At 42.4% G+C, this 25,667-nt stretch overlaps 1 protein-coding gene across 1 annotated transcript; it reads right to left on the reverse strand.

Moving 5' to 3' along the window:
* Positions 1–6,205: 6,205 nt before the first annotated feature.
* LOC147114795 (carbonic anhydrase 13-like) lies at positions 6,206–24,781 on the reverse strand. The gene is made up of 7 exons (XM_085992745.1): positions 24,583–24,781; positions 23,831–24,031; positions 21,601–21,719; positions 19,442–19,537; positions 13,365–13,427; positions 10,238–10,393; positions 6,206–6,991 (listed from the first exon to the last, which is right to left on the reverse strand). Exons 1-7 carry the CDS (start codon positions 24,617–24,619, stop codon positions 6,881–6,883), a joined length of 783 nt encoding a protein of 260 aa, XP_085848871.1. The 5' UTR covers positions 24,620–24,781; the 3' UTR covers positions 6,206–6,880.
* Between the last annotated feature and the right edge of the window lie 886 nt (positions 24,782–25,667).

Genomic DNA, 25,667 nt, shown 5'->3' on the forward strand with positions numbered 1-25,667 from the left:
TCCACATTTTCATCAAAATCACCAATGTTTCCTAATATAGTAGCCATCTCACGGTTCAAATTAAATTTTCTGTTTACTCACTGCACCCGTAACGTATGCAGATTCATCCGCTCCTCGTTGCCACTTGTTGTGTCGGTACCTTTCTACCTAGACACAATTTAGGACTCAGAACTCAGAGATTCAAATATGAAGTGCTTTTTTGGAAGGAAAGGAAGTTCTGGGAAGTTCCGAACAAAGAGAGCTAAACTTAACCGAGAGAATACCCACCCATTTATCTCCTGTGACAGCGCCACCACAGGTGGGAGGAGAACACACAATAGAACACACAATACATAACACTATGAAATTAACTAATTCTATTGCTTAAATGAGGCTTCCTCTTGGCTGAAGCAGTGATTTTTTGGGTCGGCAAAATCACACCCCTTGAAACTGGCGTTGTGCGAATTGAGGGTGTGAGGAGGTATGCTCACCATCAATGACGAGCTGCACCAGTGGCACAGCCTTGTAACTTTGGTCCTATTAATCGTACCAAGTCCTGGACTCCCTCAACTGATCATTCATCTCATTGCTGTTTGTGGGTCTTTCCGTGTGTAAAATGACGGCTGTTTCCCGATATATTGACAGTCACACCATTTTAAAGTAGTTCATTCTTTGAGATATTTCTGACAGACATGGTAAGTCTCTAAATAAATGTAAGTCCTTTTTTCTCCAAGCATATACAGAACATGTTTTTCATTTTGAGATGTGTACTCAGTGCTGAGTGCAGCAAAGGGCCTGGAGGAACTAGTTAACGAAGAATTAAAAGCTCATTAGCTTAATATGCTGCAGCTTCAAGTATAATTCTGTTCCACATGAAGTTCCCTTTTGGGTTTTAAATGCTGTCTGTTTGCATAATTGATTCCCAGTCTATGCTGAATTGGCTATCTCAAAGAGGGAAACAGTTAAGGTGCTGCAATTAAACTCAGTCAATCCAGGGCTAAGGAAGGGATATTCAAGCAGAATTTCAGCCCCTAATCACTATTCAACAATCCCTACTGGAAAGTGTGTTTTTTGGTGTTGGGTGAAGACTCAATTGGGTTTGGCTGTGTTGGACCCCATGGTCACGTAGTCTGCTAACAGAATGGCCATTTTGGTAAGGTAACAGAGTGTGACTGACACCCATGGAACCGCATCCCAGCAAGAGGCAGCACCTTTGGGGGAAGGGGAAGGGGAAGAACAAAAATAAATTAAAACAATACTTAAATAATTGGTTTATGCAAAGAAAATGCTTAAAAAAAAGATATTTTACAGAACAGGAAATATATGTAACCTTCATCTTTCTGGTATCACTCTGCAGAAGTACATTTTATTATAAATAGATTAATGACTCCACTGAAATAATGCACGTTTTTAAACCACTCCGTTTCAGACAAGGTTTTATTTTGGTAGTAACATATTCTGTATCACTTCTGGAAATGGGTTTCAGGAAAGGAAGGCCACAATTTTTAAATTTGTAAATACAAAATTAAGTGAGTTTCTGACCATGCAAAGCTGACATGTCCGCAAATAATTAATTTTGTCCATCTACCCAATCTGCTGGCCAAAAAGTTAAATAAATGCTTGTGCTGCAGGTGTGTACTGATGCATTTAATCTTCCTGAATTGATGTACTGGCTGCCTGGTTGACTCAGAACATTTAAATGTGGAAGTATAAAATTAAATGAGAACCTGACCACACCACGCCAATGTGTAAATCAATAATGAACTTAATCCACCCACCCAGGTAGCCTGCTAGCTGAAAATTAAATTAATTCATGATTTGGTTGCAGTTACTTTTAATTCATTAAACTTTTTGGTCAATTTTACCATTTCCAATTGTCTGATGTTAGTATGAACATTTGTTTCCTTCTTTATTTCATATGAGTATCTGGAAATATTTTTGTTTTCTACAGATTATGGAATTGATAATTGACTTTATGATTTACAGTATGAAGGGAGGTGTGAGAGTTTTAAACAGCGTATTACTGTAGCACGCAGATTTCTGGTGTGAAGCAGGCTGATTGCTGGCATTCTCCAGTGTGGAAGTGTTTTGCAGAGATGTTAGTAACCAAGGCTTGGATAAGGGTTTCAGCAGCAGCTGGGCTGAGATGGGGCGTTGACAGACAATATTACGGAGGTGAAAGTAAGCATTCTTTGTGATGGAGAGGCTATGGGGTCAGAAGCTCAGCTCAGGTCGAATAGAATGCCGTGGTTGTAAACAGTCTGGTTCAGCCTGAGATAATGGTCAGGGAGGGGTTGTTGGTGGTGAGGGAACAGAGTTGGTGGTTGAGGCTTCCCAATCTTTAACTGGAGGCAATTGTGGCTCATCCAAGACTGGATGTCAGACAAGCAGTCTGACAACATAGAGGTAGTGAAGAGGTCAGGCAAGGTGGTAGAGGTAGAGCTGGGTGTTCTCAGCGTACATTGGAAGCTGACCCAAAGTCTGCGAATATTACCAAGGAGCAACGTGTAGCTGCGGAGGAAGAGGAAGCCAAGAATAGATCCTGGGGGACTCCAGAGGCAACAGTGTGGGCGGAAAGGAAGAGAAGCCATTGCCAGACATACTCTGGCTATGACCAGATAGGTAAGAGTAGAACCAAAAGAGGGCAGTCCCACTGAGCTGCACAATGGAGGATAAGCATTGGAGGAGGATGATGTGGTCGACTGTGTCAAAGGCTGCTGACAGGTTGAAGAGGGAAAATGCACCAGGGCCAGAAACCTGATTGAAGAGATTTAAGCATGAAGTTACGGGAAAGATAGGCATGGAGTTAGAAGACAACTACACGTTCAAGGATTTTGGAGATGTAAGGGAGATTGGAGATGGTGCAATAGTTTGCAAGGAGAGAGTTTGAGGGTGATGAGAGTTTTGAAAGGAGGGGGCACCATTTACAATGTCAACTAGCATAGGGGTCAGGAAGGGAAGGTGAGTGGTCAACAGTTTAATGGGAATGTATTTTGAACAATTTGAGCGATTCCTCTTTTCCTTTCTAAGAGAATTGTGATTGAATTAATCATGACCAAGAAATAAAGACTTGCATTTATATAGTGCCTTTCATGACCTTGGGCCGTCCCAAACCACTTTACAGCCAATGATGTACTTTTGAAGTGTAGTGACAGTTGTAATGTAGGAAACGCAGCAGCCAATTTGCACACAGCAAGCTCCCACAAACAGCAATTAAATAAATAACCAGACCATCTGTTTTAGGTGTTGGTTGAGGGATAAATATTGGCAGGACCCTGGGAAAACTCCCCTGCTCTTCACTGAATAGTGCTGTGGGATCTTTTATGTCCACCTGAGATGGCACATGGGGCCTTGTTTTATGTCTCATCCAAAAGATAGCACCTCTAACAGTGCGGGACTCACTCAGTACTGCACAGAAGTGCCAACCTAGATTATGGGCTGAAGTCTGTGGAATGGGGCTTGAACACAACCTTCTGACTCCGAGGTAAGAGTGCTACCACTAAGCCCAGGCTGATGCCTTGAAACCTAACAAGAAATGTGCTAATTGCTCTTCTATAAATATGTAATTTCATCCAATCAGGCCAAAGTGTGACACATGTTTTACTTAAGTTTACTTGCGATTATTGATCTTCATATGTTACTACTGAATCTCCTCTGGCATTGCTCATTGTTAGTTGTAGGAAATGGTGGCCTGGATTCCACTCCTCCCAATGAAGAGGGTCAGGGGATGACTTCCGCCCACTACCCCACCCCCTGGGTCAAGGGTCATTTGCTGTGCAGGGCAAGCTCCCAACAGGACATCCACCACAAAGAGGAAGGCTAAAACTGTGGGGCAAGAAAATGAAGTCGGCCTTACACTGCCGCCAGAGTCTACCGCCACCCCACTTCTGGTGATCGCTGTAGTCATCAATATCAGTGGCAATAGCCAGGGAAATCAGGCAGGTTGCTAGGCCCCCACCTCTCCAACAGTAAAAGGCTGGTCGGCAGCCTTCCCTGTTGGGGTGGGAAGATGAAAGTGTAGGTTGGGGTGGAGATCCAGCAATTGGCCTGTCTGCTTGATTTTCCTCCACTATACAATATAGGAGAGGTATGTCCTTTAGCTGAGTTTGTTGTAACTGGCTGAGAACGGTTACAGTGCCACCTCTGCAGCAAGTATGAATAACAGCTATCGCCTTTACAGCATTGGCCATTAATCAAAATAACACAAAATTCAAGTTAAATTAGGAAAGAAATTAGAGAAGGCAGAGAAATTAAAGGAGACAGAAACTGGAGGCAGAATAGAAGTGAAGTTTGTAAGAACCTAAGAAATAGGAGCAGGAGTAGGCCATTCAGGCCTGCGAGCCTGCACTGCTGTTCAATAAGATCATGGCTGATCTTCTAACTCAACTCCACCTTCCCACACTATTCCCATATCCCTTGATTCCCTTAATATCCAAAAATCTATCGATCTCTGTCTTGAATATACTCAATGACTAAGCATCCACAGCCCTCTGGGGTAGAGAATTCCAAAGATTCACAACCCTTCTAAGTGAAGAAATTTCTCATCTCAGTCCTAAATGGCCAACCCCTTGTTCCAAGACTGACCTCTAGTCCTAGACTTCCCAGCCAGGGGAAACATTCTCCCAGCATCTACCCTGCAAGAATTTTATATGTTTGAGATCACCTCTCATTCTTCTAAATTCTAGGGAATATAGGCCTAGTCTACACAATCTCTCCTCAGAACAACCCCTCACCCCAGGAATCAGTCTGATAAACTGTCATTACACTCCCTCTAATCTAAGGCAAGTATATCCTTCCTTAGGTAAGGAGACCAAAACTGTACACAGTATTCCAGGTGTGGTCTTACTAAGGCCCTATATTTTTTTTAATTCGTTTTTTATGGGATCAGGGCGTCACTGGCAATATAACTGCAGTAATACTTATTACAAAAAGGATTGGAGTACAAGGGTAAATAACAAACAGTTAACATACCATTTAATTGCCTAATTGCTTGCTGTACCTGCATGTTTCAGTGATTCATGTACAAGGACACCCAGGTCCCTCTGAACACCAACATTTCCCGATAACATGATGTAAAAAAGTATTCTGCTTTTCTATTTTTCCTATCAAAGTGGATAACTTCACATTATATTCCATCTGCCATGGTCTTGCCCACTCACTTAACCTGTCTATATCCCTTTGCAGCCTCTTAACTACTTTCTCACTTGGTTTTGTATTGTCAGCAAACTTGGATACATTACTCTTAGTCATCATTGGACTCAGTCACCTGAGAACTCATTTTTAGTGTGGAAGCAAGTCATACTCTGTTCCGAGGGATTACCTAAGATACACTTGGTCCCCTCATCCAAGTCATTGATAGATTGTAAATAGCTGAAGCCCAAGTACTGATTCTTGTGGTACCCCACTAGTTACAGCCTGCCAACGTGATAATGACCTGTTTATTCCTACTCTCTGGTGAGCCAATCCTCAATCTATGCTAATATATTACCCCCAATCCAAAATTTGTGTAACAACCTCTGGTGTGGCACCTTATCAAATGCTTTCTGAAACTCCAAAACCTCAAAAAACCATTAGATTGATCAAACACGATGTCCCTTTCATAAAAAGACTTCTATATTTAAATGTTTTGCAGTGCTTATTTTAGTAATAGAACATTAATGCAATGAGAAGCTTCAATGCAGTATGAGAGGATTTTTTTTCAGTGTCATGTTGGGTGAGCTGAAAGGTAAATGCCTGTCGGAGGAAGTACAAAATTGTTTGGAGTTGCCAGCAGCAAGAGTCAAAAATAGCAGTCAAAGATTAACATAGAAGATAGGAGCAGGAGTACTCGAATACTCGCTATGAAGGCCAACATACCATTTGCCTTCTTAACTGCACCTGCATGCTTACCTTCAGCGACACCCAGGTCTCATTGCACTTCTCCTTTTCCCAATCTATTGCCGTTCAGATAATAGTCTTCCTGTTTTTGCCACCAAAGTGAATAACCTTGCATTTATCCACATTATACTGCATTTGCTATGCATCTGCCCAATCAACCAACCTGTCCAAATCATACTGGAGTTTCTCAGCATCCTCCTCACAGCACACACGCTCACCCAGCTTTGTCTCATCTGCAAACTTGGAGATATTACATCTAGTTCCCTCGTCTAGATCATTTAAGACAGCACTGGAAATCTACTCTTGCCCCATGGTGATGCATTGGTTTCAAAAAGAGACGGCATAGTAAGTCAATTAAACATTTATTTATTTAATTACTAAATCTTATGGCTTATAACTCTTATTGCATTGGTTAAAAGACAATACCATGAATGAGTAAATTGCAGAATTATTGCTCCTGAAAATTAATATTCAATATAATTAACTTTAACTAGGAACTGCTTTACAGTGATCACTAAAAAAAAACTTACAACTTAAACAATATATCCAGTGCTACAGATTAGTCCTTCAAAAAATTATAGACTGCCTTCAAGTCCTTTATTTTCAACAGAGGAAATAATTGCTTCTGATTTTGATAATCAGTTAGGCTCATTGAGATCCAGGAACATGATAATAATCCAGTGGCTGCTCAGACCTCTCTGGGTGACCCAGTTTTATTAATTTGTGCTTAAAGACATTGGATGCCTTCCTAAGATTGCTTGTCCATTCCGACTCTTGCCGGGCGGTGGGGGCAAGGATCAATGATTCCTGTAAACTGCACTTTGTTCTGTGTGGCCTGTTTCTTTTAATGCGCGGCCCCTTTGAATTTCTGCTCATGTGTGGTTTTTACAATGTAAAAGCTAGTGTGCGGCACCTTTCTGAATATTGTGCGGCCGTGCGCCTTAGCGGGAACAGTGGCAGGGATTATTTATTGCTACTCAGATTAGACAGGGATAGTTCAGGGAGGCTGGCTGTCTTCAAATCCTTACTGGAAGTTTCTTCGGATCGCCCTGCACTTCAGAGGCTGGGGAGGTCGGTAGTTGTCCTGCATGGGATCATCTGGCCCGGTGAAGTCCAAGGTGCGGAGCTTTGCTATCTGGAAAATACAAGTGTGATAAGGATAATAAATTTACAAACAACTCTATTCTTTACTAAAATAAATACATGGAGAAGCACAGGGCAAATTTTGCAGCAGTCAACTGGCAACTTCAAGGTTGCTGCATGAATTTAATTTATTTTGCGCTGTAACTAAAATGCATTGGAGAATAATTTTATTGGATGCTATCATTTAAGGTTTGTGTGGACATGGGAGAACTCTATGCAAATACTTAAACTGCTGATGTTATCTCCAGCAGTGTATGTAGGTATCAATACATCATTGGATGATCACACCTTTGTAAAATTTAAACATTTTAATTTTTTTTTAAAAAAAAGTGTTGAAATATGCCACGAGTTGAAAATGTTTTGCTTCCTAGTGAGTTTTCAGATTCTGTATTTCACCTTCACCCAGGCAACAAAGGTCAGAGATTCCAGACAAGATCCATCCCGATGTATTCTTTTCCTGTTGCTGGAGTGGCGCCACTGCTCATTTAATCAGTTTCCATGATCAGTCTCTTACTCTAAAGAGGAAGTTTCCCAATTTTAGACATAGCTACGTGCCCTATGTGTCCTTTCACTTCCTCTCAAGTCACAAGCTAACTGGCTTTGGCAACCAGCAGAACTAATGTTAGCAACGGAGTTGCTAACAAATGTATTTTGTAACTCAGTTACCCTGTTAAAATACAACTATTAATATTTGAAACCCAACTACAGTAGCAGTATTTTTAAAAAATGTTAAAAGATTGGGTATCTCAAGATACCTTGGTTTGTGCCCCCGAGTAGAGCCTCTGTATCGGAAATTAGATTAGGGTGCACTAGTGGGTACAGAATCTAGCCAAACCAATGCAGAAAGTCCTCCCCAGAGGACAGTAGTATCTCAACTGGCTAGAGCATGTATTTACATGTGGTAAGTTTACATGAAATGAGCTCCAGACTACATATCCACGCCATCACCAAGACTGCCTATTTCCACCTCCGGAACATCGCCAGACTCAGCTCATCTGCTGCTCATTCATGCCTTGTTACTTCTAGACTTGGACTATTCCTACATTCTACCCTCACTATACTTGAGGTCATCCAAAACTGTTGCCTGTATCCTACCTCACACCAAGTCCTGGTCATCAATCACCCCTGTGCTTGCGGACCTACATTGGCTCCAGGTTAAGCAATGCCTCGATTTTAAAAATCTCATCCTGGTTTTCAAATCCCTCCAGGGCCTCACCCCTTCCTACTCTAATCTCCTCCAGCCCTACACCTGCGCTCCTCTAATTCTGGCTTTTTGAACACCAATTTTAATTGCTCCACCATTGGTGGCTGTGCCTTCAGCTGTCAAGGCTCCAAGGTCTGAAATTCCCTCCCCAACCCTCTCTTACCTCTTTTAAAGATGCATCTTAAAACCTACCTTTCTGCCCCAATATCTGATGCAGCTGGGTGTCAAATTTTGTTCTATAATGCTCCTGTGAAGCAACTGATGTTTTATTTATATAGCGCTTTTCAAGTACTAAGTTGTTTTTGTAGGAATTTAGAAAATAGAAATTTAATAAAGGACAGCATAAATGACTTTAAATGAAGACTAAATTACATCTGGTGTACCCTGGTCCACCTTTTCACCACCACTTCACCTGAAGACTACGATTGGTCTTGGTCTCGATTCCCTATGTGCAGTACCATGGTGGGGGGGGGGGGGGGAAATCGGCTGCTGGATGTATACGTCTATATCAATGTTGTCCAGCCTAGGCTTAGTGCCTTCATGTCTGAGCCTCACTGATTTCTTTGTGCACCCTTCACCCAACTCGTGTATCTCTTAAAATGTAAATGTTTGGTTTTGAGCATTAAGGTGAGAAACCGGTTTTTTTTTATTTATTTTTTTATTTTTTTAAGTACTTGGTGTATTGCAGGGTGTGGCAAATAATATCTGGGGTGGTTGAAGGCCAGATGGGGTGGGCAGAGATTTAAGTTTCCCATAAACTATCCTTCAGGCTCCTGAGCTGCCTCTCCAAGATAGAAAGTACTGTGCTGCAGAGGACCACTCCCTTTGTGTTGCATTTTTTCCCCTGGCACAATCGCCTCATGCACCCCAATTCAGGTCTGCAGCCCTGTCAGCAACTCCTCCTATTCTAGATGCCAGCCTGGATTCTCCTCACCCACCTGTGAAACTCTGGCTGAATTATACCCCGCACCCACCACCTGCTGCCAAAAAGTCATCCACAACCCAGGAAAACAGAATTCACAGCCAATAGCTGCTCAGAACATTTAAAACCCGTGTGATAGATCTAGGATATGTTCTATTTCAATTTATAAGAATTTTTTGCAGCCATTCTTCAGTCTTGAACAATTTCAAGTGGCTTTCATTGGCTCAGAAAGAAGAGTTTGAGTGCAAGCATACATGTTGTCTTGTTTGGGATGCCAGTAATCATTGAGCTTTAGGTAGTCAAATAGTATATCTTCTGAAAAGACAACACTTATGTATACAAGATATGAACCATTATCCAATCAAACTGGTGCCATGGCCAAGGTGCTCCAGTGTGTCTTTGATGTTGGTTTTAATTGACAACTATATGCTGAGGCTTCCAAACAGACATACTGCTAGTTCAGCAGTTCACTAGGATCAACTGTATTTTAAAATCACTATGGCGAGATGGAACTAGGACCACACTGGCAGATAAATTTGTGTAAACAACATATCAAAGGACTGTTGCTATTTTGGGCTCAGTAAAAGTTTAGTGTACCAGTGAAAGTATTAATATTTGCATCTGCTAGCAGAACACTTTGCATAATTTTATATCTTACAACAAAATTGAATTTGCTTTTAGCCTGAACTATCTAGTATATAATTGTGGTATGATAATCAGAGATCACTCTGCTATGGTGCACACAACCTCCAATGAACTTTATTAAAGCAATTTTCTATTACTTTGATGCACTTTTAAAATATTTTATAATTTAGCAGTATGTCTATGTTAGGAATAGTACTGCATTAAAATCTGATGCAATTTTCCAAGATAAAAATTCTGAATATTTGGGAATATTTCATTTAATAAAGTTGCAAGTATTTTAGATTTTTATTTCAGTCAATTGTCTATGAATATTTAAATATTCAGAAGCATTCTATTCAGATATTCTGGCTATTTTATAAAGTTTTTATTGACCTATCTGACCTTTTGCTGAATGTTTCAAAAATATATTTAAACAATAATCACACTTAGGACTGTTATTTTTGGACAATCCATGCTTACTTATTTACCTGTTTTGAGCTGTGTGCGATAGGCTCCTTAAGCACAATCCAGATGACGCTCTCGTACAGAGGAGGAGTGGTGAGGGATCCCAGGTAAGTATAATAATCGAGACAAGGAGGCAGCAGGGCGCAAGGGGAAAAGTCTTTGAATTCAACTTTAGAACCCTAAAAAACAGAAAGAACTGCGATTAGAACTCAAGTAATGAATAAAAGCTTACAGTCCGCCATGATAAATGACATCAGTTTGGATGAGAAGTGAAAATGAAGTAGTCCGCATCAGGTATTGGTGACTCGAGCTTCATGGATAACAAGCCTCTGTATGAGGCCAACCATTATCTGCAAGTGATGCATGTGCCATGGTGAATGACTGTAGCCTCTTGACATACTGGGAGCAAAACTGGTCTTTGGCAGTAACACAATGGGCGATAGCAAATCAGCAGCCCATTTCACACACTGCCTGAAAATTCGGGCGAGGTGTAAAAAGGGGCTGCTGATCGGCTTTCAATTGTTCTGTGCCATCACCAAAAACCAATTTCAGCCCCATTATCTCCACACAAAGCAGACAATTTATTAATATATTTTTTTAAAACTTATGTCTGGTGTACTTCCTGTCAAATTTCCCATTATAAATTTCAATGTTTATATTTATAAAGAAAACTACCTGTCCAGAATTTTAATCTGGAGGCAGGTCGAGGGGGTGGTGATGCTGGAAAGCGGTTGGGAAACCCAGGAGAACAGATTTCCCCATAGGACCTGCCGAATTTATTGGCAGGGCCTGATTAACATTTCAAAGCTCTCTTTCCTGCCTGCAGTCAGCCAGATGCAGAGGCAGTGAGGGAGGTATCAAGAGTGGAATAAAAGAGGCGCCTCGGGGAGGGGAGGTCAGAGGCCTCAAGGTGGGTGTCCGAGCACGGGGGATGGGTGAGGCAGGCACAAAGGCACTTACCTCCTGGTTCCAGCAGTCCTTGCCTTCCTTTAGTTGGTGGGTTCCCAGAGGCCTGGGAAATTCTACCAGCCAGAGTTAATTTTGTAATGTGAATGCCTGAAGCCTCATTATATTTAAATGGACAACCCACCTTCTGGCAGCAGGTTGGCTGCCTGCCCCCTCCCCCCACCCCATTAAAACTAGAAGTGGGTTGATTGGAGTTGGGATTCCGTTTTTTTTTTAAATAAGCTCCAACCTCCCAGCTGATGCCAACCCACCCATTTTTAGGGGTTAAAATTCCCACTCCTCAGGGGTCGATTTTCGTGGAGCTGTCAGGCAGGGTTTCAGGCGTGTGTGGGGGGGAAATCCCGATTTCGGGGGTCCCGACACCATCCCGCCCAAAACCCCGCTCCATGCAACTTTCAGAGGCAGCGGGTACCCGCCCCACACTGGGACCCGCCGACCCCAGGCGGGAAGGGATTAGTGCCAATTAACAGGTAGTTAACAGGCAGTTTTTGGCCTAATCCCTATTTTGAGGGGTTTCGTGTGGGTTTCCCGACGGCTCCAAACCACGCCAGGTTAGAGCAGGCGGACCGTCGGGTTGAAGGAGTTGGAGGGGGTCGCGATGTCGGCGCTCAGGTGAGTGATGGGTGTATGAGTGCAAAGGTAAGTGTGTTTGGTGTGTCTAAAGTGTGTAAAGAACTTTTACTTACCTGTACTTCCCTTCACAGCCTTTCTTCCTGTAGCCGTCGGGAGCCCATCACTCAGCCGGCACTTAAAGTTGAACGGCTGCGATCTGTGAAAAGTGACAGCCTTCAGCTTTGAGTGCCGATGTGAGTTCTAACTGAGTCTGTGCAGAAGGACTCATGTCAGAACTCAGACTGTCAGTGTTTCACAGCTTGAAACAGCTGTGAAACACTGATATTTCATCTGTCAAGAACTCTTGACAGATGAAATTGCAGTCTGACGTCACCTGTTGCCGGGTGGCTCTTAATTGGCCTGCTGAGCCCGCTAGGCGGGCTCAACAAGGTCAATCAAGGGAAAATCGCACGGATTGGCTGGACGTCGATGTAGGCGGGACTAAAATCCGAAAGTTGTAGTCCCGCCTTCTTCCCGGCAGCTTCGGGAAAATCGACCCCTTTGTCTCAGCTTGTCACACTATTAACAGCCTCCCCCAGTGTAGGTGTTGCAGTGTTACCACTGGCAGGAAGGTGTAATTAAAGCATGCAGTTTCCAGTATATATGTGGACATAGGACTTTATAATGGAAATGTAATAAGGACAGAATGTAGGACTTTAAAATGGGGATTGAATTATATCTGCATGCCCAAGTACAATTATCCCCTGCCCTCAAAAGTCCCTTTCACCTCAAGACTACACTTGGGGGGCAGGGGAAGGAATTGGTTTTGGGTGGTAGTGTCAAATGGACTGTAGCAAACTGACAGCCCACATTACACCCCATCCACTATGAAAAAGAAAATTGGGTAGGGTATAAAAACAGGCTGCCAAGTCTTCATTCCCTATGTGCAATATCACTAGTTATAAAAATATGTCTTGGGTTTAAGATCTTCAACCTTATTAACAGGGATGCATATAGAGCTGCAGAGTAGTACACATGCTGAATTAACCTGGAACACAATAAAAAAGGTTTTGTAAAATATAATGTAAAAATAATCAGGCCGTGGAGCCAGACAATATGATTTACAGAAAAGGAACAACACTTGTCCTTCTGGTTTGAAGAGAATATTCTAGTGGAGGCCTAAACCCCTTAGAAGTAACCACTGGTATATGCTAAAAACACACTGCATATGTTACAATGCTACATGTATGTGTTGAAGTTTGTGATGTTAAGAGTAAATATTTGTCCACTATTTTAACAAGGGGTTAACCTGTTCAAATGAGTTAAATTCTTTTGTTAAAATGGCATGTAGATAATTTGACAAAAGTGAATACATGTTATCAATATCACAAAGCAGGATTTCAATTCTTAACCAGCATCTGTACTATTTACATTGGCTGTGGCAACAGAACAGAGGTTTCATGCAAAACATGGAAGGTAAAGGCTTCTCTCAGACATTTTCATTTAAGGAAACAACTGTCATTTTCATTTAAGGAAACAACTGTAATATAAAAAAAGTTAACATTTAAATTAGGTGCAAATTTGTATTTACCTCTATATACACTATGGTTGTATAGAATAGGATTCAAGTACCTTTTTTTTAATGCCGTCCAGAGAACAAAGCATCTTCTGCAGGGCTGGATTTTCATTACATACCTGAAAGTCACAAAAAATAGTTCAAGGAAGTTCACAGGACCCTGTGGTTATTCAGATTTGCATTTAAGTTTACAAGAAGTTGCACCACCAAGGAATCTAAAGGCCACCAATACTAGGCTCATGTTTTACTATTCACCAAATAGTAATTGTATTTTACCCTGGATAACAGAATGTTCCATTTCCTTTTTCACATCTGAGAATTCTGCTTGTAACAACCATGAGCAATCACTGCAGTAATGACTGGTATTATTATGGAGTTCAACTAAAGGTTGCTCACATGACAATGCACTGAGGAATGCTCACAAATTGGATGAAAAAAATCATTAAGTAAAGACACAACAAAGATGAAAGGAACCATTATGCTGGGTAACAGGACACTTGGTAAAGTTGACCCAATTTACTTGCAAGCAATAGTGAGTTGTGCAATTATGAGGTCACTGGAAATCTACACAATTTTGCACACTTAGTTTTCCATGGATTCCATTATCATCTACAAATCTGAAGTATTTAATTATTTCCAATCACACTGACTGCTTTGGAGCCTTGCTTCACTGGATTTTACAAAAAATTTGCAGGATATGAGAGTCATTGGCAAGGCCAGCATTTATAGTTCCCATCCCTAGATGCCCTTGAGAAAAAGTGGTTATGGGACTTCTTGAACCACTGCAGTCTATGTGGGAATGGTGCTCCTACAGTGCTGTTAGGTAGGGAGCTCCAGGATTTTGACCCAGTGATGAAGGAACAACAATGTATGCCCAAAGCAGGATGGTGTGTGTGGAGGGGAACGTGGAGATGATGGTGTTCCTATGCAACTGCTACCCTTGTCCTTCTAAGTGGTGGAGGTCACAGATTTGGGAGGTGCTGAGAGAGAAGCATTGGCGTTATGCTGCAGATAGTACACACTGTAGCCATGGTATACTTGGGATGGAGGGGATAGATGATTAGGCTAGCAGAAGAAATGCCAATCAAGTGGACTGCTTTGTCCTGGGTGGAGTCAAGCTTCTTGAGTGCAGTTGCCGTTGCACCCATCCAGGCACATGGAATGTATGCCATCACACTCCTGTCTTGTGCCATGTACATGGAGGCTTTGGGGAGTGAGGAGGTGAGCAGCTCACTGCAGAATAGCCAGTCTGACCTTCTCTAGTGGCCACAGCATTTATGTAGTTGGTCCAGTTGTTTCTGGTCAGTGGTCACCTCTAGGATGTTGATGGTGGGGGAAAAGGTCATTGAATGTCATGGGGAGACGGTGAGACTTTCTCTTGTAGATGGTCATTGCCTGGCACTTCTGTGCCCCAAATGTTACTTGCCACTTATTAATCCAAACCTGAATGGTTTCCAGGTCTTGCTGCTTGCCAGCCTGGTACTTCATTATCTGAGGAAGGTATTGGTGAGACCGCACCTGGAATACTGCACACAGTTTTGCTGTCCATACAAGAGAAGACATACTTGCTCTCGAGTCAGTACAAAGAAGGTTCACTCGGTTAATCCCGGGGATGAGGGGATGGACATATGAGGAGAGGTTGAGTAGATTGGGACTCTACTCATTGGAGTTCAGAAGAATGAGGCGATCTTATTGAAACATATAAGATTGTGAAGGGGTTGGATCGGGTGGATGCGGGGAAGATGTTCCCGATGATGGGTGAAACTAGAACTAGGGGGCATAGTCTTAGAATAAGGGGCTGCTCTTTCAAAACTGAGATGAGGAGGAACTACTTCACTCAGAGGGTGGTAGGTCCATGGAATATGCTGCCCCAAAAAGCTGTAGAAGCTACATCATTACATAAATTTAAAACAGAAATAGACAGTTTCCTAGAAGTAAAGGGAATTAAGGGTTACGGGGAGCAGGCAGGAATTTGGACATGAGTCTAGGTTCGGATCGGACATGGCCCTGTGGGTAGTGGAGCGGGCCCAGGGGCCGTGTAGCCTGATCCTGCTCCTATTTCGTGTGTCTAATTCTGTTAGATTCAGGAGATGGTTCTGTGATAGTAGATTGGCGGTTAGGATCAGATCAGCCATGATCTTATTAAATGGCGGAGCAGGCTCGAGGGGCCGATTGGCCTACTCCTGCTCCTATTTCTTATGTTCTTATGAATTGCAAATGGAGTTGAACGGGATTGAAGGCTGATAAATCCCCAGGGCCTGATAATCGACATCCAAGTGTACTTAAGGAAGTGGCCCTAGAAATAGTAGATGCATTGCTGGTCATCTTCCAAAATTCTATAGACTCTGGAACAGTTCCCATGGATTGGAGGGTAGCTAATGTTACCCCACTATTCAAAAAAGGTGGTAGAGAAAAAACAGGGAATTATAGACTGGTAAGCCTGACATCGGTAGTGGGGAAAATGCTAGAGTCCATTATAAAAGATGTAATAGCAGAGCACTTGGAAAAGTGACAGGATCGGACAAAGAAAACATAGATTTACAAAAGGTAAATCATGCTTGACTAATCTACTGGAATATTTTGAGGATGTAACTGTTAGAATAGATAAGGGAGAACCAGTGGATGTGGTGTATTTGGACTTTCAGAAGGCTTTCGATAAGGTCCTGCATAAGAGATTAGCGTGTAAAGTTAAAGCACATGGGATTGGGGGTAAGGTACTGACTTGGATAGAGAACTGGTTGGCAGACAGGAAGCAAAGAGTTAGAATAAACGGGTCTTTTTCAGAGTGGCAGGCAGTGACTAGTGGCGTACCGCAGGGATCGGTGCTAGGACCCCAGCTATTCACAATATATATTAATGATCTAGACGAGGGAACTAGATGACACAAAGCTGGGTGGGCGTGTGTGCTGCGAGGAGGATGCCGAGAAACTCCAGTATGATTTGGACAGGTTGGGTGATTGAGCAGATGCAGTATAATGTGGATAAATGTGAGGTTATCCACTTCGGTGGCAAAAACAGGAAGGCAGATTATTATCTGAACAGCAATAGATTGGGAGAAGGGGAAGTGCAACAAGACCTGGGTGTCCTTGTCCACTAGTTGCTGAAGGTCAGCATGCAGGTGCAGCAGGCGGTTAAGAAGGCAAATGGTATGTTGGCCTTCATAGCAAGAGGATTAGAGTACAGGAGCAAGGATGTCTTCCTGCAGTTGTACAGGGCCTTGGTGAGACCTCACCTTGAGTATTGTGTGCAGTTTTGGTCGCCTTATCGGAGGAAGGATGTTCTTGCCATGGAGGGAGTGCAGCGAAGATTCACCAGACTGATACCTGGGACGGCAGAAATGACGTATGAGGAGTGATTGGATCGATTGGGCTTATATTTCGCTAGAGTTTAGAAGAATGAGAGGGGATCTCATTGAAACTTATAAAATTCTAACAGGACTAGACAGACTAGATGCAGGAAGGATGTTCCCGATGGCAGGGGAGTCCAGAACCAGGGGTCACAGTCTAAAGATAAGGGGTAAGCCATTTCGGACTGAAATGAGGAGGAATTTCTTCACCCAGAGAGTGGTGAACCTGTAGAATTCTCTACCACAGAAGGCAGTAGAGGCCAATTCATGAAATATATTCAAGAAGGAGTTGGATATATTTCTTAAGGCTAAAGGGATTAAGGGATATGGGGAGAAAGCAGGGACAGGGTACTGAATTTGGATGATCAGCCAGGATCTCATTAAATGGCAGAGCAGGCTCAAGGGGACAAATGGCCTACTCCTGCTCCTATCTTCTATGTTTCTATGAACACTGCAGTCATCAGTGAACAGCTTCACCTCTGACTTTATGATGGAGGCAAGATCATTGATGAGGCATCTGAAGATAGTTGAAACTAGGATGCTGTCCTGAGGAAATCTTGCATCAGTGTCTTGGGGCTGAGATGATTGGCTGCCAACCGCCACAATCATTTTCCTTTGCGCCAGGATCTCAATTTCTGTTGCATTGTCACTCAGACCACAGTCAAAGTGCCTTCTAATGTTAGTGATTGGACTTTGGTGCCCACATTAATACATTGCATCAGATATTTATGGCCTTTTACAAAATGACAATTAAAAGCATTTGGACCAATGTAACATGAATACGTCATATAGCCGTTACAAATGTGTCCATCTAATTGCTGAACTGAAGGCATATATGTAACTGATGGTGAATGAAGTTGTTGTGGTCTAAAATTAGTCAAGTATTTAAATATTTCTATGCATTGATTATGAAATATAATCCATTGGTTAATTTGAAAATGATACAGGGAAATTGTTTGGTGCAGATTTCAGCAGATTAAAATATTTGAACTGCATAATTTATTACAGCATTCTTCTCATTCTCAAATTGAGTTTTGTCGGTGAATTGTGTTAATGCTGTACATTATCTACGGTAAATCTGGTTGGATAGTTGAAGAAAGCATGTGTGTTGATTACAGTAGTCACGAAGGGTGGATGAATGGTTTTTTAAACGGCAAGTGAACCAAGACTTAGCTTTGCTGGTTCTGAAGCTCATGAAGTTCAAGCTAAATTTCCAAGCGATAAAATAGCAAGTGCAGACTGCAGAACCCAAACATGGACTGATATGCACCTTCACTCAGTTGGTAGCAACTTTACTAGGCAAAAAAAAAACCCCACAGGATTTCAAGCCCTGAGCGGGTGCAGAACAGATTTACTGGAATGGTAACAGATGAGGGACTTCAGTTACGGAGAGACTGGAGAAGTTGGGGTTGTTCTCCTTAGAGCAGAGAAAGTTTAAGAGATTTGATAGAGTTTCAAAACCAAAACCATGAATGGTTATGATAGTTAATAAGAAGAAACTGTTTCCAGTGGCAGAAGGGTCGGTAACCAGATGATACATATTTAAGGTGATTGGCAAAAGAACCAGAGGTGACATGAAACATTTTTTTTATGCAGCGAGTGGTGATCTGGAATGCACTGCCTGAAAGGGTGGTGGAAGCAGATTCAATTGTGTCGTTCAAAAAAAAAAAGAGAATTGGATAAATATTTGAAGGGAAAACATTTACAGGGCTATGGGGAAAAAGCAGGGGGAGTGGGACGAATTGGACAGCTCTACCAAAGATCCAGCACAGTCACGATGGGCCAAATGGCCTCATTCTGTGCTGTATCATTCTATGATTCTAACCAACACTGCCAAATAGATTATCTGCTGTTAGTGGGACTTTGCTCTGTGCAAAATTGCTGTTGTGTTTTTCCACGGATCACTAATTGCACAATGTAATTCTATGTGAAGAGATGAGATGTTATATAAATACAAAGTTCTTCCTTTGCCAATTTTCCAGTCTTGTCAAGCACCTGGGATGTTCTGCAACATCAAAAGCCCTATATAAAAGTAACTAGTTGTTGTTGAGCATGTAACTACAATGCTGGGCACACTTCATGAAAATAAAAATCACAAGTACATTATATTAAAATACAATAAGAACCACCACATGTAATTTCATAAACACATCCCTCATGGTAGGAAGGCTGCAAGCAAAATGGGTAGAATTTTCCCAGTTATTGGTATGGTTATAGAAGGTGTACTACATTAAAAAAAAAATCAGTAAATGTATCTAACAATATTCATTTTGTTGCCATGCCTATTCGGTTTTGAGAATAGAATGTATAGTTTGCCTGACGCCACCCAGTTTCTGTAATCCTAGTTAGTTCCTGTTTATATGTGCCAGTACACGTGTATAAATTGGTGACCGAGTTAACTTGCAAGTATAGGAATAGGGATTGGGTATCTATTGGTGTATTTGGCTATTTCTACATTGGCAGTTGATCATAGCATAGCTAGGGTGATAGAGATAATGAGGGTGATACTGGACACGGGCGAGGGTGCAAAACAGGCAAATTGCATTTGCTGACCATTAAGACACCCCCAATATTCAGTTCTATTAAAGTCAAGAGTGCCTAACAGGCGACCGATTCGATACCACCTGCTTTGTGTCCCCACTCATGTCCAATTTTACCACCCATGGATCTACGCAGTACACATGGTGTGTAATACTTGCAAATGGATTTCTTTATAGAATCAATGAAAAATGCAAGGACCATTATTGCACATATTATAAAGCCAGCTTATTAATTAAATGTTCATACCTTGAGGAAGACACCAATTACAGCCAGACCATCAGGTGCTTTAGCAGCCTCAGCAAAATCACTATACTTTTCTGCATTCCAATGCACCAGGTGAAGCTAGAAACAAAACACAATAGGCTCAGTTAAAGCACATTCGTATCGTAAACACATCAAAACCAAAGAAGTGGAATTTTGGGTCACATCACACATGTTGACTAGAATATGCTTGATCAAACTCAAGTCTGCTGATATTTCTGCTAGAGCTGGGCTGTTAGCAGGTAGAGTCACTAAACTAACCTCAGGTTTGGCTGGCTGATAATGTTGAAAATAACCATTCTTCAGCAGAGCAATCACAAAGGTTACCATGTCCCATTGGAAAAACTCAGTTTGGTCTTTCTAGCATTAGTTGATGAAAGCTTTACTTCCATTTTGGTGGCTTATCAAATTTAGCACATGCTACAGAGTTAACATTTCAGGTCTATGACTATCATAACTTTGTTAGAGATGAACAACTTTTAAACAAGGAGAGGTGGGGGTAGGTGAAGAATAGAAGGGAAGGCCTGTGATATGGTGAAGGGCAGGAGTGATTAAATGACAAGTGATAATGGGACAAGTATAGAAACAAAAAGATGGGTTCAGAGGAGGTGTAAATGGTTACAGCAGGCTAGCAGAGGGGAAGGAAACATGGACAATCCAACTGCCTTTCTTCCACCACATTCCTGGGCTGCAGAGGCCTTCCCTTTGCCAAATTTACTATACTTGTCTCATTGAGTACAGGAACAAGGATGTCTTGCTGCAGTTGTACAGGGCCTTGGTGAGACCACATCTTGAGTATTGTGTGCAGTTTTGGTCACCTTATCTGAGGAAGGATGTTCTTGCCATGGAGAGAGTGCAGCGAAGATTCACCAGACTGATACCTGGGACGGCAGGAATGACATACAAGGAGAGATTGGGTCGATTAGGCTTATGTTCGCTAGAGTTTAGAAGAATGAGGGGATCTCATTGAAACTTATAAAATTCTAATAGGACTAGACAGACTAGATGCAGGAAGGATGTTCCCAATGGCGGGGGTGTCCAAAACCAGGGGTCACAGTCTAAGGATAAGGGGTAAGCCATTTAGGACTGAGATGAGGGGGAATTTCTTCACCCAGAGAGTGGTGAACCTGTGGAATTCTACCACAGAAGGCAGTTGAGGCCAATTCATTAACTATATTCAAGAAGGAGTTCGATATATTTTGTAAGGCTAAAGGGATCAAGGGATATGGGGAGAAAGCAGGGACAGGGTACTGAATTTGGATGATCAGCCATGATCTCATTAAATGGCAGAACAGGCTCGAGGGGCCGAATGGCCTACTCCTGCTCCTATCTATGTTTCTGTTGGTTCGTTCACTGAATATATATTTTTTTTAATAAAAGGCTGCTCCACAGCCTGAAGCTCAAGACCAGATGCACTGAACAGACGTCAGAATTTTTTTTAACATAGTAGAAAAGGACTTAACTGCCAGTACTCAAGCTTGGTTTAAGTTCTTCACGCTGTAGCTTACTAACAGAGTTCCCACTGGATATTTTTTGTGTAAACACATGTGACTAAAGCAGTCAGTCCCAACTAATTAAACAATAACAAAATTCTGCAGATGCTGGACATTAACTCGGTTTCTCTCTCTCCACAGATTCTGCCTGACTGGTTGAGTATGTCCAACATTTTTTAAAAATTAATTAACCTAAAAGCTCATCTTCTCATTAGCTCGCCATTTTAAATACCTCAGATACATTCCACTATCATTAAAGATTGGGATAGGTTTCCTTTCCTTCCTGGGTTTAATGTCTTGATATGAAAAGAATGGAATTTTCTTATCATATATAACCAACAGCAAAACTCAGCCAATACTGGGTCAGAATGTGACCTGAAGCATCCAGGAATAAGCATTATTTCATCATGGTAAAAATACTCTTGGAGAATACTTGTAGCTGATCTCAGCTGAGCACATCCACTTGCATAAAAAGTTCAATCTGTTCAGGGTTGCCTTTTGCTACAACATTTGTGTTGACAACATGTCTGTAGCAGAACCGGACTAGTGAGAAACAAAAATTACCCGATTTATTCTTTAATACGCTAAATGTGCCTCTCCCAAAAATATATTGTTTTTCTTAGAAGTCCACACATAAATGCATGTTCTTACCTCTGCAGAATAATTTGCTCCATTAACTATATGTTCACAGCCATGATCATCACAGGCTCCCCAATGAAAGTGAAATTGACGTAGCCTATATTTTCCACAAAGGGGGCCACCAGTCAGCACTGTCATACAAAAGAAGTGTCAATGTTGACATTGCAAAACAAGTTATAGTATCAAAGACAGTACAAACTAGTTCTATAATTAATTTCTATTCATATTAAACTATGCATTCATTTCAATCAATAAATGTACATTTATAACATGAAGGACAGTAAGCAGTTTGTGTTTTCAGACCTTGATAAATTATTATCGGACCAGTAGTACATAAATTGTGTCATATATTGTAGCTCCTTGCAAGTGTTTGGATTGTGGACTGAAATACTTAGAAGCTGTGCTATCCCTTTCTCAGCCGATAAAATAAAATAGATACCACTTCTAGCCCCATCCAGTTATATAAAAACAAAACATGACAGGCAAGAACACCATCTGGTCCATCAAGGTGTACAGAAGTGGAAATGGCTAGGTCTTTTATTATCCACCATGACACCCCAAGCAGCAAAAGACAAACTAAAATGAAGAATGGGAAACCAAACACTGGAAAGGGTCCAACAGCAGCAGATGACAGAAGCAGCCACACCTTCAAACAGAAGCAAAATGAAATTTCAACTGAAATTTTCAGAAACTAGTGGTCTCCCTTTTCCAGCTCCTCTCACTGGCTCCCAGTTTCCCACTTCACTTTGTTTAATTTCAGTTTCCTAGCACCTTTTTTCTTGCTCCAGGTCCCCTATCCCACTCCCCAGCTGTGGTAGAACACAGCAACAGTGGTGGTTGAGCTGAGAACAGATACCGTGCAGTCAGTCAGTGAGCAGGGGACCAGGAACCAGAAGGAGTGCAGCAGGAGAATGGTACTGGAGTCGAAAACAGAGGAAATCAGATGAGTGTGCTCCTCCATAGCAAGTCGCAGCATCATATATTGTAATGGTTGCATACAAGCCGATCCAAACTGCATTCAAGTCAGAAGAAAGCACAGATAGGAGTTTGTATTTGTAACTTCACAATATACACACATATATACATTATGTATATACACACACACACAGGCAAGAAATGTAGGGATTAAAGTGAAGAATGTCACTTTATACACAAATATAAAGTAGAGCAGAAGATCAAACTGATGCTGTTCTTATTCTTATATACATTGTATATTTTGTATCACTGCAAAAACCACTTTGCAGTGATGCAGTATAACTTGGGTATTAAAGTGCAGGATTCCAAAACTACCCCACTCTCCCCATTGCAGTGCACCTTCTGCTGCTTCAGGTATTTTTTTCCAAGTTTTCCCCTATAGTGTAAATCACTAGACCATATGAAAGCACAGAACCAGAAACGGTTATTAATTCCTCAAAATCATACACGATTGTCCCCAAAAATAAAATTTAAATTAAACTATTTAATCTCAAAGGAAGTTTTACAAAATTTCAGTGCTCCCAATGTAAATAAACTATGACTTTACCGTAAAAAGTAATACAATTTGCATATCCTTATGGGGTGGGAGATATGAAAGAGGATTAAAAAAAAAGACTCCCTGCAATATAGGTTAAAAATCTAGGTCGAGTACGATGACTCATTGTTGTAATGTTACAATTTGGTTAAGCAGCCAAGCTTTGCTCGAATTAAAAAGGTCCCTTTCTATCGGTTGCTATTTATTTCAGTTGCACATGCGTCAAATCAGACTACCTAGCCTTGTCACACGAGCCGAACCTTCAAACTGATCTCTTCATTTTAGCAGCTCCTCTGGCAATCAAAGTGATCCCCCTCCCTTAAATTCCCCGATGCAACTTTTGCAACCCCGACACCGTCAGACCGTCTTTGCATTTCGACCGGGCTGCAATGCAAGTTCTGCCCAAATCTGTTTTAATAAACGCAGGGCGCACTCGCCATCCACACCGTCCTTCCCCCCAGCCCGGCACCAACGGCACAAGGATTGCACTTTGATCGAAAGGTGGAATTTCCCCATATGCTCGACTTACAAAGTGAGTATTTAGAAGCTACTTTCCACGAGTGTAATCCTAGTGTGAAATACACAACGGCTGGTTAGAGGTCCCCTCGCCCCAGGACTCATACCTGCAAAAGCCTTTCACTTCCTACCAAATCCACAGCAGCAGCCAACATTCATAATGAAAGGCTGGAGGGGCAATCATCTCATTCAACTTACAACATGCTCTTTACTCACCTGATCGGTCGGTGCAATCCTCGTAATCCACCTGGACCGAGGAGCCGGTGTTGGTGAGGCTTTTTGCGCTGGATGCATCGTAGCGGAGAGTCAGCGGCTTCAGGCTCGAGTCGTACTTGGTTTCCGCATTCTTGATCTCGATGGGTGACTGGCGGGAACCTTCCTTCGCTATGGGAAACTGTTCGTGCCAATGGGATGGACCTGCAACATGAAATAAGAGCCGGGTAATCTAAATCCACCAAGGTCCATTGCACCTTCTTAAAAGGCTGCAGCGGGAGTGGAAGAGAGGAGGGTTTCGTTTCTGCAAACGGAAAGCTGAGACTTTTTTTTTTATGGTCGTGCATTGCAAATCTGACAGCAAGTCATTTGCATCAAGTGTAACTTAGAAATGCAGGGGGGCGAGGAAAGGCTGCCCGAAATAATTACTTTCCTTCCACCAATGATTAATCTTAAACCAAATAACCTTTTACCTGATGCCAAGCTGCAAAACTAGCTTGTTTACGCAGTTTTAGAAAGCCACTCTTGTGAAAGCGTTTTAAAAAAACTATAAAGCCCAGCATGTCACAAGAGATTGCATTGCAACACGCTGCGCTCTTCCTTCAATGTAAAACTTCCTCCTGTGCCTGGAGCCGGGGCTAGGGCTGAGCCGACTGTGGCAGGGTCACCAGTTACAGGCTGCAAGTAGCCCGGCTCTGTCCCGGGAGGGGAGAAGTTGTGCCCCGGGCCAGCACCCTGATGCGAGCAAATCTCACCGTTTTTCGGTCCATAGCCCCAGCTGCATCCCGCCATCGCTGCAGCTCCTGAATCCGGACGTCAAGCGCGACCCCTGGATGTGTTGGTCTGATGACTGAAGCCGATATCTTGTCGGGAGGGTTGGCGCTGAACCAGCTTTTATAGGTTGCACGGTTCCCTATCATTGGATCAGCGGACTTTGGTGTCCCTTATGTCACCAATAGTAATGCAAAAGGAGGACGAGTGAGGAGGAGGGAGGGAGAGGGGGGGTGGTGAGGCTGAGAAACGTGCGCATTTTTTTTTGCATTACGTGTCTTCCCCCGGTTTGCTGGCAGAGTTTGTTGCAAAAGCTGTGGGTCCCAACCACCCGCAGGCACTTACTGCACCAGCCCGGGTGGGGAGGGGGCTCCATGTCTGACCATATCCGAGGGGCTATACCCGCCGCACCTGCATTGAGTTGACAGCTGCATGCAACCTCCTCCCGGCAGCGGCAGCACTGTGATGATCCGACCTAGATCTGTGCAGCAACCCACCTGGTACAGGGGGCGCGCAACAAATGCAAAAGTGCACTTCCCTGGAATGTTGATGGCGAATAGAAATCTTCTTGTTGCCTCGGTTTACATGTCTAATCCGAACTGCATCTTCTACTTCACCTTAGGCTGATAGTCTTGATTTCGGAGAGGTTTTTTTTGTACATCGCGTTTACTGTGTTAACATTGCAGTACAAGATTCGGGAGTTTTTGTTTGTTAATCGTCAGCTAATAGGTGATTATGAATCCCTAAATAGTTCATGATATAATCTTATTCCCAACCATTCTCTTTTGAGTTGAACTGTCTGTACCTGCAAATGATCTGAATGAGGCATATAGGATCTGTCATGCTTTATTACATAGCGTAGAGTGCAGCTTTGGATGCACTGGGTATTAGGTAGTATTTACATCCACACGCCTAACAGTAAACATTTAGAACTACTTGCCAATTTTGTGGGTTCTAAGGCCTAGAAATTCAGTAAGGCGCTGCAAGCTTTGCGCCCAGTTACCGCCTAAAGAGGGCTTCTGCGCCAGTAGAGGAGGTTGCGCTGATATTGAGCTCGGCGATAATGGCG

The sequence above is a fragment of the Somniosus microcephalus genome, chromosome 7 (genome assembly GCF_052327205.1).
Source record: "Somniosus microcephalus isolate GS21.2 chromosome 7, FLI_Smic_1.0, whole genome shotgun sequence".
Lineage (NCBI taxonomy): Eukaryota > Metazoa > Chordata > Chondrichthyes > Squaliformes > Somniosidae > Somniosus > Somniosus microcephalus.